General features: G+C 43.0%; 1 protein-coding gene across 4 annotated transcripts in view; it reads left to right on the top strand.

Annotated features, from left to right (window-relative positions):
* TTBK1 (tau tubulin kinase 1) overlaps positions 1-17,384 on the top strand; it is a 106,079-nt gene that overhangs the window by 67,874 nt on the left and 20,821 nt on the right. For all 4 annotated transcript variants that reach the window (XM_033513237.1, XM_033513236.1, XM_033513238.1 and 1 more), the window contains 2 exons: positions 775-950; positions 1,598-2,156. In XM_033513237.1, coding sequence (XP_033369128.1) covers positions 775-950; positions 1,598-2,156 — 735 coding nt within the window. The remainder of the gene's footprint in view (positions 1-774; positions 951-1,597; positions 2,157-17,384) is intronic.

Here is a 17,384-nt window from a genome sequence, read left to right as displayed (position 1 = left end):
TTGGACCATTCTGTCTCTTTGCTTTTGCCCCTCTCTTCCAAGGAAAATCAGCAATGTGGAAGGCAGAGGGCAGCTGTGTTGGTCACCTACTTTTGTCTTTTTCCTTTGTCCTTTCTTGTTTTTTCCTTTGTCTGCTGCTAGATTTTAAAAAAATCAAATTTAATAAGGCAATATGAAAGAGGAAATACAGAATGATAGAGTGTCCTTGAGCATATTCAGCTCCCTGCATGACCTTGGCTCTGTGGAAAGTTCTTACAGATGTTGTGGTTGAGTGGATGTCATGAAAGACTTTGCTTAAAGGACCGAGATTAAAGCAAACAAAAACACAAATGGAAAACAAAACACCCTGGTAATTAGGAGATGCCTTAGTCAGACCAGATGTAAAAGTTTATATATTGTTGTGCAATGCATGGCCCCTGCTTAAATGAATGTTGACAAACAAGGCTGCTAGACATCTTGGACAAGCAGTTGGGGTTTGTGTATGCAGTAGGTTAACCCATGAGAACTCCTTTGGATCAACACTCAGGGTAATTGGAATGCATAGGCCACCTTTTAAAGATATTTAAATATTTGAATTGATTTTAATCCATACCTTTTTTTAATACCAGCTGATTTCCAGGGAAGAAGGACCCTGCCTCCCCTCAGACATTCCTTGTGTAGATTGTGAAAATGCAGCCTAAAGCATATCCTGGGACAAGGTCCAGAGCAACACTGAAGGATGGAAATCAATGTCTTTGGCCAGATCTTGAAGTTCTTTGTGTTTATCCCCTTCAGACTCAGTGCATGGTGGAAGAGGAGCAGAGAAACGGGGTGTGCCCCAGTTCCCCTGTCCGAGTGCCTCCAGAGTCCCCGACCGCACAAGTGCGCTCCCTCCGCTACCGCCGCGTCAACAGCCCCGAGTCAGAGCGGCTCTCCACGGCTGATGGAAAAGCAGATCCACATGAAAGAAGGTTTGTTCACCTTCTGTAGCCTCCTGCTGTTTTTAGCAGAGTCTTGAGGATTCACTGTTGAGACCAATGTAATCATTCAATCAGCAGCCAATGGTCACAATTTTATTTACATTAACTTTTGGTTCACCTCCTTCTTTGCTTCCCCTTTCTTCATCAAAAATTTTGATGTCTCACACATGGAAGTCTTCCCCCAGAAGAGTCTGCAAGGCTTCTGGATGTTCCTTGTTGAAAACACACTGCAGTTGTCCTAAAATCTGGGCAGCTGACGCTCTGGCTTTGTGCAGCAATTTGCTGGCCTCTGAGATAGGCAGAGAAGCAAAGCAAGCAGCAGATGAAGGCCAAATGGGAAATACTGATCAGAACATGGTTTGGGTTTGTTTTTTTCATGAACCAGTAGAACTTAACAAGGGGGAAAGGCGTTATTGGGGGAAAATTGTTGTCATCCTGTCTACAGGGGAAAGACATACTCAATAGGCTGTCATACTGAAGCACTTCTTCATGCTATTGTAGGTTCTAAAGAAATATTTTTGTTTAAGCCTGTCTTTCTGAAGTGTACCAAGAAATGAATGAGAAGTCTTTTCTCTTATGATCCCTGTCATTAACCACAAACCTGATGTGTTTTCAATGGCTCCTTGTTGTGTCTCTAGGTCTCGAATGGATATCCCTGGCTCTCCGTCACGGCTCGTGTGCTCCTCGCAGCCAGCCCAGATGCTGTCCATCGATACCGGCCAGGCCGATCGGCAGGCGAGCGGCAGGATGGACGTGTCCGCGTCCGTGGAGCACGAAGCCCTCAGCAACGCTTTCCGCTCGGTGCCGCTCGCAGAGGAGGAGGACTTTGACAGCAAGGAGTGGGTTATCATTGATAAAGAGACAGAGCTGAAGGACTTCCACCCCGGTGCTGAGCCAAGCACGTCTGGAACCACGGATGAGGAGCCTGAGGAACTAAGGCCTATTGAAGATGGGGAGGAGAGAAGGCGTCTGGGGGCAGATGCTGCAGTGAGGCCGAAGACTCACGATGGGCGAAGTCGGGGTATGCTGCCTGTGACTGAGGAGGACAGTTCCCATAGACATGAAGGACCTTCTCAAACAGTGTCTGACAGTAGACATGAACAGCAGACAGGAAGTCCAGCCCACTCCCCCTTACATTCAGCACCAGCTCTCCGACAAAGGAGACGAGAATCTGAACCTACTGGTCCTCAGAGACAGGTAAGATCCCTGGGTCTGTACCTTGTTGCCTAGCATAGCATCATCTTAGGAAACCTCAACTGTGCTGGAGAAGTCTTTGATTCCAAGCATGAATGCTCTTGTAAAACTCTTCTGACAGTGCTGGCAAATGTTGTGAACACCTTAGAAGTGCTCCCAAAAGCCAGTGATGTCCTTCTAAAGACACACTGTCATGAAGATCTTTTAGTCATTTTGGCACAGGGACAAGAGGAGAGCACAGTTGTGATTCTGGGTATTTCTAGTCACTCCTCTTATGCTCTCCCACAGAGTTTTGTTAGTAACTGCTTAGTTGTATGGAGGTGTTGCTAGCAAATCTTCTCCACATAGTTTTCCAGCAGCATCAGGAGTATATGGCAAAAGAATGCCCTCTAATCTAATCACACATCTGCACTGCACAGGCCCACAGCAATGCAAATCATAAAATAACTCCCTAAAATTAACCTTTCTTCTAAATACCTAATAAAAAGCTTAGAGTAGCCAGCACATACATGTCATCAACCTTACCTCAGTGAGAGGCATTGCTATTACCATGTATTTACTCACAGAAATGTTCTTTACCTATTGTGTTTTTTCCATATAGTTGTAGGGGGCTTTTTTTCTTTCAGTTCTGCTTTTTTCCTGGGGTCCCCTGATACTATAAACAGTTCACTTTTTAGTGGGAGGTGATTTATTAGATTAGCTGGAAAAATATAATACACTAGGCACAGAGTTCCTGTCATGTCTAATCTTTATTTCTAAGAAGGCTGTCCCAGAGTGTTCAGTGTAAGAGACAATCAAATTGTTCCCCTAAGAACTTTTTGTATTTATATGTTGATGAAGATCTCTCATGCACATGGAATCCATAAGCACAGCAAAGAGCAGGCAAGTTGCAAGTTTTGAGTACACAGTGATACCCTGCTATGACAGACTTTTGTGCAGTCTGCTTGTTCCTGTCTGGAAGATGGTGATTTTGTTTCTGCTTCCCTCTTGAGCTTATTCTCCAAGTAAGTTTCACTGGACTGGAGCACGTTAAAAGAACATCTTTCTGTTCAGGTCTTGCCCAAATTCTTCTCTGGATCCCTGAGAGTTACACAAAGAAAACTATGAATGAGACAAGAATCTATGTGAAAGGAATCAAAGCAAATCTGCAAATCACCTGGCAAGGTGTTCCTTGCTGAGGTGTATGAGGCTACAGCATTTACAGGAAAGATAAAAATGCTGACAGCAGGCACGAGTGCGGCTGTCCTGCTAAACGAGGAACAGAAGCAGCACATGCTTCTCAATAGAGACTGCATTCCAGTTGCAAGGTTCCTAGGTAGAGGTGTTTGCTGTATAAAGCAAATATGTTGAATGTCCCAGGTATTTAGAAATTGCATAAGGCAGAATTGGCAGAGTTGGAATGTGTCTGAATTTGCCATGGTCTTTGGGGGTTGGTCAGCACAAGATCTGCAAGATGCAATGGGCATGGTAAGAGCCAGCTGATAAGAACCAGCTGTAAACAACAACAAGGACACTTCACTGACATATTTAGTGTGGCTGAAGAAGGCTGGAGAGGCCTTCTTGGCCAGAGCACATACACCCCTCTGTGAAATGACTGGGGGAGTTGGATATGGTGCAGCAAAAAGACTTCTTATTACTTCACAGTAATATTTAAAAAGCAGGCAAAAAAGGTAAATTAATGGGATTGGGGGTGATTACTGCTAATATATTAGGCAGCCTTTGTTCTCCAGCAAACCATTTTTTTTCCCTATGTTCTGAAATACCCTCTATTAACTATGTGGCCTAGCTTTGTACATACAGACCAACACTGGACTTCTTTAGCTGACTGGGATTTAGTTGTTCTTTTGATGTCTGAATCCTTCAGTTACCACTGCAGCTGTGCACTGATACTCATATTTTTCCATTTGCTGTCACAAAACCAGCTATTAACACTCAAAGGCACTTGGTGCCTAAAGGAAAGTAGAAACCTGTTTTCCTTAGCTGCAGCAAATATGGAGGGACAGACAGCTGGGACAATAATAAGAAGTTGACCAAGGACTTCACTGAAAATACTGAAGGCCTCATCAGCAATGGCAGATGTTTCCTGTAGCTCATGCTTGTGCTTCTCTGGGTTTGATTAAAACTGTGATTAAGTTGTGTGTGTGTGTTTGTGTGTGTAGGTGAGTAAATCTTCCTTATCTTTAAATATGAACTGAGCCTGTAAGATAGGTAAAAAATTCACTAAATGCTCAATTACCATGACAGAAGTCATAGGCTTTGTTGTACCCATTTGTGACGTCATTTTGGTGTCCCAAAAACCGGTGATCATCCCTTGGTGTCATTAGAGTACTCACTGAAAGCAAATGAGGAATCCCTGTTCTGATGCTTCCTTCTGTTAATCCATTCTCTGGCTTCAGTCTATGAGCCATCACTTATAACTGGCAGAAAGACAGTGACTTCTGGATTGTCATAGAATCACAGCATGCCTGAGGTTGGAAGGGACCTCTAGAGATCATCTAGTTCTACCCTCTGCTCCAAGATGGATCACCTAGAACAGGTTGCTCAGGACAATGTCCAGTCAAAATATCTCTGAGGATGGAGACTCTACAAATTCTCTGGGCAACCTGTTCCAGTGTTCAATCACTGTTATGGTAAAAACTTTTTTAAATGTTTAAGTTGAGTTTTCTGTATTTCAATTTCTGTTCCTTTCTTCTTTTACTTTCACTGGACATCACTAAGAAGAGTCTGGACCCATCTTCCCATCAGGTATTTATAAATATTGTTAAGAATTCCCTTGAGCCTTCTCTTCTCCAGTCTAAAAAGTCCCAGCTCTCTCAGCCTCTCCTCAAATGAAAGGTCTTCTAGTCCCTTTATCATTTCTGTTACCCTTCCCTGGACTATCTCTGACGTGTCCCCATGTCTCTTGTACTGGGGAGCTCAGAACTGGAGCACTGCACTCCAGGTGTGACTCACCAGTGCTGAGCAGAGGGGAAGGACCATCTCCTTCAGCCTGCTGGCTGCACTCCTGATGTGTCCTGAAGGGCTGTTGACCCTTTTTGCACCTTACTGGCTTGTGTTCAGCAGAGGCCACCAGGACTTCCAGGTACTCTTCTGTCAAACTGCTTCCAAAACAGGTGGCCCCCAGTGTGTTCTGTTCCTTCCCACTTCCCTTTGTTGAACTTAGTGAAATTCCTTTTTCCCTTTTCACCACCTATCCTGGCACTGCTGAATGTGAGCCCAAGCTTCTGGTGTGTCAGCCACTCCTCCCAGTGTTGTGTCATCTGTGAATCTGCAGAAGGTACAGTCTGTCCCATCATCCAGGTCACTGATTAAGTTGTTAAATAGTAGTGGCTGCATTGTCAGCCCCTGGCTACAACATTAATGATTGGACATTTTTTCTCCGAACACGTTATTTTATGACCAGGACCCCACACAGTTTTCAGTCCAATTCACTATCTACTTATCTAGCCTATATTTCATTGTTCTGTCTGTGAAGATTTTATGGGAGACAGTGTCAGAAACCTTACTAAAGTCAAGATCAACAACCTCCCACCCAGTCCTCTCAGCACAGAAGGCTCTCAGGTTCATCAGACATGATTTCCCCTTCACATATCCATGTTGACTGCACCTTCTTCTTCTTCATGTGTTTGGAAATGCCTTTTTCCAGGAGGATTTCCTCCATTTCCTTTCCAGACTGACCAGCCTTTAGTTTCCTGAGTTAGCCTCATTTAGAACTCAGATGTTTCTTCAAATATTTCAGTCTTTTGGAGGACAGATACTGTAGCTCAAATGTGAGAGATGGTGCTGTCCTCGTTAAAACTGTGGGTGTAAGAGGGAGCATAGAATGATCAGATGCTGCTGTGAGGAAAGTCAAGTACAGAGGAGGCTCTGAATAGCCTGGGGGAGTTTCTGACCCAAATATTCTCACATAGTAGGTATATCCCAGTTTCAGATGACAAGAAAATGGCTGCAGCAGAGCACAGATCTCATGGGAAGACCTATTATAAAAAGAGAACAGAAACTATGTCCTGTTCAAGACCTTCTCTCTGTGCACCACTCAGAACATCTGTTTAACAAAGCTCTAAGGGTTTACTTTAATGTATGCATTTCAGGGATGTCCTAATAAGACTCAGGGGTTTTTTATGCACTAGTGTGCAGATAAAGCTATAGAAATAGATAAAGAATGACTGGAAGAGAAGATTGAACCTGCACTTCTGTTTACCTATTAATCCTGACATAAGGTTACTGCTAGTGTTGGAAATAATTTAAACCCATACCTCGCAATATAATTTAAAAATCTGTCAAGTTCTTAAGTACGCTGAATAAATTCACTGATATTTGACAGGGATGGCAACTTACTGCTGCCTTCTGCAGTGAAAAGACTTACAAGTGTTCATATATGTATGAGTTTTAGAAATTATTTCTGACTGTGATCAGGTCTGTGCTCATAGGTATTTCTTGACTCTCAATCTCCCCTGCTGCTAGTGCAGTTGGCATTGTACAAAATGGGGATACACCTGACTAAAACATGCTTGTCAAAATGATGTCACATCAAAAAAGCCACAAGAGAAGTGAAAAATTAAAGTGGGAGATGATATTTACTCTGCTTTACCTATCCTTGAATATATTCTGCTGGGTTCAGAGTGCATTTTGCTTAGTCCTAGAGTTCATTGTTAGAAAAGGTCCCAGTGCGAAGAGGCACTAGTATATTTTTCTTCACCAACTCGGCTGTGTAGTTAAAATCACTCTTTTAAATCATCTTGATGCTATCTTCAGCCTCTTTTCTCACACAGCCACCAGAGTGCCACAAGTGAACTTGCTTAAAATTGTTTGTGTCTTGAGCCTGAGAGGGCAGCAGGGGAAAAGATGCTGTGTGTCTTGATTTCCTTTCCCTTCTACAGCATGTCTGTGGGCTGTTCTGAAGGGATCTGAGAGACCATTTCTCAGTGGTGAGAAATGGACATTGGCAGAGGGGAAAACTCATAGTTCCTCACTCACTATAATTCCCATTGGTCTGCATTTGGTGCATGTTGTAGATGATGTGATTCTTTGAAAGACAGTTCCTCTGTCTTCCCTCCACATGAGAAGAGAAGCCATTTATATCTGTAAAATATATTGAGTTCTATCAACATCACGTTCTCCTGGGACTTCACATACAAAGTGTCCTACTGATCCTGTCCAAACAGAGCAGAATAGGCCTGATGGTGGTGGTGGTCCAGCCTGATTGCTGCAAAGGGATGAAGGGGGGCAGCACCTTCACCATTGATTGAGGAATTTAAGCATTAGAGCATCAGTGAAGAAAGGTGTTATGTCTGTAAGCTCAGCTTCATCCTGGAGGCAGCAATACCAAAGTGCACTTACTGATGGGGTGTCGTAATTGCTGCTTCATGGCCTGAGCAAGTTCCTTGGTCCTGTGCTGTAGAGGAGGTCTCTCTGGATAGCTGGAGCGATCCTTTGAGATCTGAGAAGTCTTTACCATATTGGGATGATATATACCTTGGAAATCATACACTATGCTGAACCCAAATATGGAATAAAAATTAGGAATAAAAATTCTAGTAATGCTTAGTTGTGCAGCTTGCAAATAGAACACCCAGGGCTGAATTTCTACACTATCTATGCAAAGAAGACATGGTTGTCTTTATGAGAAATTAGAGCTGCTGTCTAGATTTTATTTGTCTCTCTCAAGTACTCTGTATGACAGCATTACATTATTATTATCTGAGACTCTGATCTATGCAGTGACATGCAGTACATTTAGGACTGTGAATAATTGCTTTTCACATTTAATGCCAACCACGAACTGAGTAGCTCTCAGGCACTTCTGAAGATATCTGCCTCAAGGCACTGCAAAGATATTGAAGGTGACAGGAAAGAGATGACACTGGATGACATTCAGCTTTTTCTAGTGCAAGGGCAACATCTCCAGTAAGGTAAGGAGAGCAGTTTTGGCTTAAAGAAAATCCAATATCACCTTTCCACATTTCACCTGCAGAGACTTCCTGAAAAAAAATGCAGCACAAGGAAGGGAATGCATTTCCCATTTTCCCTTTCTTCCTTTGAAAGGAAAGAAGTGATTCCAGGAGAAAAAGTCTGATTCTGGAGATTTAGACTGCTGATCCTTATGAAAGTGCTAATTTCATAAAAGAGGTAGAAAGGGAAGGAAGGGCTTAGCACTTTCAGGGTGAAGGATCTGAAGTCATTCCCCTAATGCCTCTCTCTTCCATTCAGAGCATAAAGGGAAGGTAGGGGCTGCAATCTTATCCTGACACAAACTGTCCTCAGTGGGTGTACTTCCTCCCTCTCCTGGCTATCCCAGGATCACAGAAGCAGAAAAGGAAACTAAGAGTGCATCTTCTCCTCATGTCCTCCTATGGTCCTGTGTTTTGAATTTCTCACTGAAAGGAGAATTATACTCTGCCTGCCTGTCCAGCTGCTGCCTATCCACTGCTTACCAGAACTGGAAGCATTTAACACTCCCCCTGCAGGTACTCAATATAAAAATGTATCAGGAGGCCAACAGCATAAGTGTGAGAAAAGTCTACTAACAGCCCCCAAACTTGCCTTTTCCAATCACTGGAGTGGGTTTTAATGAGAGCCATTGAAAGAGCCCTTGAAAATCCCTCACTTTCAAATACACATAATCATTTTAGCACTGTTTCACCTTTAATCATTCATGTGATTTCCAAATGTGTTCAGAGTTTAACTCTTACCTATGTGCAAGATGTATGAATAGCCTAGTTACATGCCAAGATGAGCAGTGCCAGTGGAACAGAGAGGTGAGGCATGTGGCCTGAAGAGCCAGAGGAGGGGACAGAGTAGCAGAGCCTGCCACTGCTGGTGTCACTCTGGTCCACCTGTGGCTTGGGAGAGCATGGCAGGTCCCCTGTAATGACAGGCTTCCATGGTGCCCATAGCAACCCTGGGAACTGATAGCCATAGAGAGCAGTAAGTAAGGCCCTGTGTAGTGCAAAAGCATTTTTCATCCGCCAGTGAAGATGTCCGCAGCATGCGCATCACAAACCAGGGGCGAGTCAAGTCTTTGCCTGACACCTTTTCCTCCACTCTTCTTGGTCTTTTTCAGTTGGAGGAGGACAGGCCTTCTCAGCACTCCCTCCCGAGGTACAGCCCCCTGAGAAGACTGGCGTCCTCCGTTTTCTCCTCCTCAACCCTGGAGACAGAACACTACCCTCACGTTGGTGGCACTTTCATACAGCGCAGCCGTTCGGCGGAGAGCAGCCCCGTGCGCATGCCCCACCGCAGGCACATGCCCCTCACGGCAGGAAACCACAGACTCATGCCTTCCGTCCTCCGCATTTCCAGGTCCCAGCTCCAGCAGGTGTGGGCCCGCTTCACACACAAAACATAGCCTGTTCAGGGAAGCAGCAGCCTCCATAATGCAATAATAGATCCCACTCGCCCACAATGTGTCACCACTTAATGCAATATTGAATCCCAGACAACACTGGCCTAAGGTACTGTAACTTCCAAAGCCCCTGCAACCAGATCCCACAGAGACTGAAAACATCTGCCTTTCTAAACCTCCCAGCAGCCTGAGCGAGGGGCAGCAGCAAGGCCGAAGATGAGAACGCAGATGGTGAACGTGTGGTGTGTGAAAGAGGTGGATGCCAGGGCTCATCTGAAAAACCCGCTCACGCGTCCTGCAGCCTCGGGGTAGGAAGTGCAGGGCTGCCTCACTGAACACATGCAATTGAACAACAAATATTGTCAAGTTATGACTGGAATGGAGAGACTGTGGAGGTATCAACAAGTGTTACCTTCCTCAGCAAATGGGTTCAAGCATCTCTGTTGGTGTCTTACACTGGGCCGAATCTGTAGGCACTTTTACTCCATCTAGGTATAGGCAGACTCCCACTCAAAGCTCACCTGAGGCAGGACCTCAGGTTTGTCCCTCTTGTGGAGTTACAATCATGTATCTCTTTGTTGCTTTGGCTTTGGAAATGCCCTTGCTTTTGTTGCAGTTTGGTTTCCATACAGTGACCACACATTTCTGTCTCTGGCTGTGCCTCTGTCACATGACAGTGGGACTGTTTGTCTGCTCTCCACTCCTAAGCTGCTCCAAATTTTCCTACCTGCCCCCAGCGGCACTGACTGTCAAGTTGGATAGCAAAGATTTTCTTACTGATCCAGCTGTATATTACGCTGTTTTTAAATTCGAGAAATTCTAAGCAACTGCAGCTTTTCAATGGCAGAGCAGTCCTGCTTCTTGGCCTTGCTTGGAAATGCCTGTGATAACAGATCTCATTTGAGAAATAAAGTGGCCTCAGCTCCTGGTATACAGAGCCCATGAAACCCTTCTCTAAAACTGTGAATCTCAAAAGAAAAGGGAGATCAAAATTAATTTAAATTGCCATAAGTATCCTTATTCCCTGTGTTCACAGAAATATATTGCCCTTTTCAGTAGAGCTGCAGTGTAAAACAGCAGACTGTATGAAGACTTTCTGTAGTTAAGTGAATGTAGTAACTGTCTTCTATTGCCATGAGCCTTTGGCCTCATCTTCTGGGAGAGCAGGCAGTATGGATGTTAAGGTGAAGGGAGAAGGGGTCATTGCTGGTGCTCAGGGCTCTAGGGAAGTGCAAGACCAAAGTGAAATACTGTGCAGAAAATATACAAGCATAGGTACAGGGAAGAAAACATTCAGAAAGCTCAGACAGATGTGAAAACGGGTTGGAGTAAGCATGGGTGTTGGAAGTTGTGACATGGAGGTATCACTGCATAAGTAGGGTGTTTACAGTGGACTTAGAAGGAACAATTCCTCCCAAGCAGTGCTTTCTGTAGGTACATCTGCCCTACCTGAGGCTCCCTTAATATTACATTCACTCTCCCATAAGCAAGACTGGATAGTGCAGCCTCAGACTGGGGGTGCTTTCTGAAGTTCCTAGGACCTGGCCCAGTGTGTCTGCATGCTGCAGGACATGGCCTGACAGGCTGACATGCTGACAGAACATCCTGGGGGATGCAGGGATGGAGAATGGGGGAGGTAACACATCCTTCTTGAGAAGATTCGGCCCAGGTATGACCAGCCTCTTCCCACAGTCATTCTTGCATCGGTGAGATCAATTTCTTTTGATTTTCCCCAAGAACCTGTGAAAACAGGACAGTTTACTGTTCAGACAAAATTTTTATCTGCAATTTTTTCATGAGATTTATTTTTTAAAAAGCTATCGGGCATTGCCAAAAATACTTGGGTTGAATTAACCACTAGCCTAATCCTATTTGTCGGTTCCCTTGTCAAGCAGAGATACCAGAAAGAGCAAGGCTTTGCTCTTCTCAAAGTGACATGAGAAAGGATGATTTCCTTAAGTAGACTGTGCTCCAATGTTATTTTTTCCCATCTTCAATAGAGTCTTTAATGGAAGAACAGATTCCAGAAAAAATGGAATTTGTGAAAGCACTAGACTTAAATCAGTAACTCTTAACATTTTTTGTTCATAGTATCCAAAACACTGATGCTCACTTTTCAAGGTCAATTTTAGGAACTAAAATTACTATTGTTCTATTTTTAAATAAAAAGAAGCAATTTTTAGTTTTGCTAGTCAGAAAAGGGAACAGATTAGATAATTGGGTATTGACAAACTCTAAGCCTTGTGTTCAGACAGAAACAATGACTAGCCAATAAGTAGCTCCATACATAAATTTCAAAGGTCAGTAATCTGCCTAACGCTCCTCACATAAACTTGATAGTGCTCTTCTAAGTTCAAAAATCTGATTTACAAAGATGGTTGATTTACATAGACTTCAGTAAGACTTCCAGTTAAAATTATTAATAAATTGAAAGCCAACTAGACAAACAAAATATATGTTGCTATCTCTTACAAGAGGGGCTGTTTCTCATTAGGACTCCTGACCTCCTGCCCTTAGCTGAGCACTATTCCATGCCTTTAGTGACTGTCAAGAAGAACAAAGAAATCACTGAGGAGGTTTGCAGTGACAGAAGGTGGGTGGTTTGATAAAACACTACTGACAGACCAGCTCTGCAGAAGGATCTGAATTGCTTGATAAATTGCTTGCATTCAAAGTAATGATTGCATCCACACAGGGACAAGGTCATGTTTGGAGTATAAAAGATGCAAGTCACATGTACAGAATGAGAGAAACTGTGCCCTGGGAGGTGCTGTCTCCCAAAATGAGGTGGCAGTTAGATGAAGTAATTAGCTGCATGTAAGTTCTCACTATGCTGCTGCAGGAAAAAAAAGCATAAATACATTCTTCTTCAGTGTATCAGTGGGAAAATGGAAGATATGATCAGCAGGAGGTCTTTTGTGGTGGTGAGATCACTACCAGACGTATCCAAGTCTTGTATGGAAATTTTTGTAAAAGATTTTCAAAACCTAAAAGAGAAGAAGTGATACAAGAATGCTTCTGTAAAACCTGTCTTGTAGAATAAGCTGGAAGAAATGCAGTCTGTCAGTAAACACGAAACTAAAAAGTGACATGATTGCTGTTAGGTGTCTCTGCCTAAATAGAGCAAGCAGGGTTTTAACCTGCCAGGCAAAGATATGAGTCTAAGTGCTGGAAGATAAAATAGCAAAGGTAAACCTAAAAGGAAGATGCTCATTTTAAAGACATAGGTGTGTGGTAAACCACTGAAATTCATTATTAAAAGGCATTGAATTCTTTGCTGTTCAGTCTCTGTAAGATGGGATATTGGTTTCTAAACTAATCCTGTTCAACCATCAAATTTGGGCTCTATACCAAAATAATTGGACATGTTGCTGTCACCTGGGTTTTATGGGAAGTCTTATTTCATGATCAATGTCTTTTACAATTTAATTCTGAACAAATTAATTGGTGCTAATGGCTGGAATCCTGATGTTAAAGTATTATGCACAAAGTATTAAAAATAGTCAAAGGGGTTTTTTAACATCTTCATCTAATGCTGTATTAATTACTATGGAATCTACATATTGTTGAGGAACAGTTGGCAAATTAAAGAAATGTGAAAAGAGGTCTTTTTATATATATGGAAATGTAATAAATTAATATTGAAACTAGTTGCAGTGCAATTCTAAAAAAAACTTCTGTAGATTACATTTATATTGCATTTATTTATTGTATTTAATTTATAATGACTGCAATTATAAATGTAAATATGTCCAAAATCAGTTGGCAAAAAACCCAACTGATGGAAGACTGTTGACATGAAAATTGATCATGGGGCTGTGGGCTGAAAAGTTGGTTGCCCTAGTTACTTGTCCTTTCATGATTGGTAAGGTTTTTTTAGTTCTTCAGATGGAATAAGCCAGTGGGAAACAAAACTAGTGAAATAAAATTCCCTTTCAGCATCAGACTCTTAGGCAAATTGTGTTCATCAGAAGGGTCCAAGAATGGGATTTGCATCCTGAGGGAGATACTCTTCTTTTACTTCTCATTGTACATAACACTTGTTCTCCTCAGAATCCAAACTGGAAATGAGCATTTGCCACTCCCTCACAGAGATCATTGGCATCAGGACAGGAAGCTGTTGCTGGGATCTCATGATCTACTTCAGTGAGCAAATGCTCATCACTTGTATATACATATAAAAGCCATCTTTTTATATCTTGGCCTCTTGGCTCCTTTCACTTTCTTTCTATGCAGAATGTGAGATGTTTCCAATTTATTGCTCTCAGCCTCCTTCCCTCAGGAAGGAGCTAATGAGATATGATTTCTGTGAAAATGTTACTGTAAATGCTTGGGTTAAGCTACACTGGGTAAATGGTTATGCCAGCACGCATTCACTTTCAGGGGAGACAGTTCTGGTGGGAGGGGGTTGACTGAACATAGGTTGCACTGACACAGGTGCAGTTCTGCAGATGCCAGTTTTCATTAGGAGTATCCTCTTGATACCCCCATGATGATAAACTCCCTGGTGTGAGCCTGACCTTGTCACCATTCCCATTCTTTTTTACTACTGTTGGAGGGCAGGCATGTGAAAGAGTTACAGTGCATCACCTCTTTCACTATTTAAAGTCTCTTTTGTTGCAGTGATGACAGAAAGTAAGATAGAAATGCCCTGTAAAACAGCCATATGGGTGATATAACCCCGTCCTTATGCTACCTCTTCATGATGAAGTTGCTCCTGTCCTACCACTCCTTCTCTTTCTTGTGTGTCTGAACCTTGGGCATTGTGGTGGTCAAGGCTGCTGCAGGACTGTTGTTCTGAAAGGGACAAGCTTGTTTAGAAGTTGTGTTTGTTGGTCTGAATGGCAGCCAATGACCTCCCCTTCCCAGGATGGAGAAGCTGTACTTGGACAGTGACCTCCAGGCTAGATTGAGATAAGGCAGCTGATGTTCTCCTCTGGGATCTCATCATTGCTCTGTAAGCAGAGACATTGCTCAGCAGCTGCCACCCAGCTTCTGTTCAAATCTGAATCTAGATGCAAGAACAGCAGCAGTTAGCTATAGCCCCAACCTGCTGGTAGACTTCCCATGCAGAACCCCCTCACTGTCACCTCACTGAGAAGTTCTCTTAGGTCTGGTTGCCTCTTTGTTCCAGTTTGCCTCTCCCATCTCTTCCCATATGACAAAATATTTTTGTTCTACCTTGGTTACCTGTGTGTGTCCCCCTCCACACACTGGTAAACACCGTGGTTTACCTCCAGTGCCATTCATGGAATCTTATCCCCCACATCCTTATTGCATCCCTGGATACCTGCACTACCTTCTGCCTTTGCCCATTCCCAAGAACCTGCAGAGCATGTCTCTGGCACTGGTTTATTGTGCATTGCATAGCTCATGGTGCCCCATACAATCCTTATAGCACTTTGAGCAGCCAAGGGCTGCTCCTTCCCTCCCTCTGACTTTCTTGGAGGAAATTAGGAAAAAAATGGTACATTTTGGCAACTGGAGCAATCTCAGCTCTACATGGAATTTGTGTGAGAATCACGCTGTTTAAAAGTTGCTTGATTTCAAAAATGAGAATGGAAGATGTGTTCCATTTTCAGGGCAGTTGCATGAGTTTCAAGTCCTGGAATCCTTAGAACTTAGCAAGCTCCCCCCAGTTATTGTTTGCCTCAGCAGCTAAATTTAGACAGCTGGCAATGCTCTTTCCCTTAAGACACGGGTACCATCTGCATTCGCAAACCATGTACATAGCTGGCTGAACACCACTCCTGTTATTGTGAGCATGTCTCTAAGTTCCACTTAAATTAGTGCCTAGTCTCTGTATGTGAGAAAATGTTGCAACTCCAGTTGCAAACTCTTCAAGTTCTTCCAGATGGATATTTTCTGGGCTGGCAAATTAACTGTCCCCATTCTACAACCTAGGAGTTGGGAGAGTGGGGAGGTTTCAAATCAAATAGCGTATTTCAAGCAGCTGGGAGAGGGCAATTATAAGTGCAAGAGAGCTGACACTCTTCATTAGCTGTAAACTTTAACACACCAGTGGTTATTCCTGTTGCCTGTCTTAAGCTGGAGGTATCACAGACTGGTAGATTCTTTCTTGGGGATTGATGTTCTTTACTTTGCCACATATAAGGACTGTTCTTCCCTGATCAAGCCTGTCCCACTGCCATTAGACCACCAAAGCATCTTGTTTTAAACAAGCTCTTTGTTTCTTGTGCAATTCCATTTGACACCTAGCTCTCCCCAGCTGCTTCTGGAGCAGCCAGACCCAGGTGTTACACAAGAAGGCAGCATGCCTTAGAGAACTAGTCAACAATTCTTTTGCCTTTTTGCTACATTTTTTAGATACAAAACCTCTGGAAAGAGGCCTGTTTCTTGAACTGATCAGCCATAAAAAGCAAAGGTGTTTTCAGCACCTTCCCCAGCCCATTTAATGGGCACAGAGGTTGAGTGGCTCTTCAGTAGCTGTTTCTTTTAGTTTCATTTTCTTTTCCAAAAGTGGCTCTGAAGCGGGTGAACACACACCTCTTCTAACTCACCTAGGCTGTGAGCACTTGAGATGAGAAACAAAACAAGAGTCAGTTGGGACACTGCTCTGTTCTTCAAACATTTCTTTCAAAGAAGACACTTTGGAGTGTTTATCTACCTCATTTGTCTTTTGTTTCAGTAGCATTACCAGGCTTTGATACCATCTTTGCCACTGACTACTTTGCCTCACTGTGTGCAGCCTCTTTTGAGAGTCTTGGTCATTTGCTTTGTAGTAGAAACCTTCTGCAGTCAGAAAGACCCTTCTGCAGTCTGGGAAACCAGAGCAAACACCACAGTTTAGCCTTTCCAGAGTTTATTCAAAAACAACATTTGTGGTATTCATACTTTCTTATGGGCTCTTAAACTCTAAAGATCCCCAAGTGCTTTATTTTTTTATTGTATGAGTCACTTCCCTGCTGTTTGACATGGGGGAGTCAGGAGCTAAAAAGGCCTTTTCAGAACATGCTGGGATGAAGCCAGATGTTTGGTTGCATAAAGGGAATTTCAGGAGGCTGAATATTTTTTCATAATCTGTAAATTGTCAGGACAGTGGGTGGGACTTATATACCAAATACAACAAGTATCCCTGAGGCATTTCTTTGACTGCAAGTCACCAGGAACTTCCCTTGCTCTCTTGTGGAAAAATGCACTATTTGAATCTGGTGCTGTGATCCTGTGTAAATAAATTAAGGCAGGAAAATACAACCATTGCTAGTTCACTCTTCTCTTGTAAAATAGCTCAAAAATAGGATGCACTGTGAGACTAAAGGTCAGAAAGCATGGAAAGATGTGTTCAGTCCTTTTCCTGTTTTCTAATACCGTTCTCTCTCACACTGCCATTGATCCTCTGTGATATGTATATGTGAAACTTTTAAGAGCTTGGCAGCAGCACAAAATTATTCTTGAAAATAGAAGATTTTCTACTGCTTATTTGGGGGGATTGGTGACAGATACCAACCATGTTTGTCCAGTGGGTCTGGCATCTCTTCCTTAGGCTAGATGGAGACTCTGTGGTATCCAGTTGCATTTGTATTACAGCCACATAGTAACTGACGCAGTTCTGCGTCAAGGACTGAAATTATTTATATTGTCAACTGCTGGGTTATATGAATGACACATTTTATTAATGGTTGTCATTAGAGATTTATTCATGACACTCTCAGAACTTTACCTGAAGCTGAGACCATTTTGCTACTTTCACATTGAATAAGAAAGGGCTCTTTTATCCCAATCTATTCAAAAGAGAAGCTTTTATTTTTATTTTTGGTTTTCTTGTTTCCCTTTGGTAAAAATGGGAAAGAACAATTTGGAGATAGCTATCGTATATCCGCCTAGCTCTGCTTGGTAGTTACAGATGGGCTGCAAGAGGCAAGCTG

Source organism: Parus major, chromosome 3 (genome assembly GCF_001522545.3).
Source record: "Parus major isolate Abel chromosome 3, Parus_major1.1, whole genome shotgun sequence".
In the NCBI taxonomy this organism is placed as follows: Eukaryota; Metazoa; Chordata; class Aves; order Passeriformes; family Paridae; genus Parus; species Parus major.
This window is presented reverse-complemented; position numbering and strand designations above follow the sequence as displayed.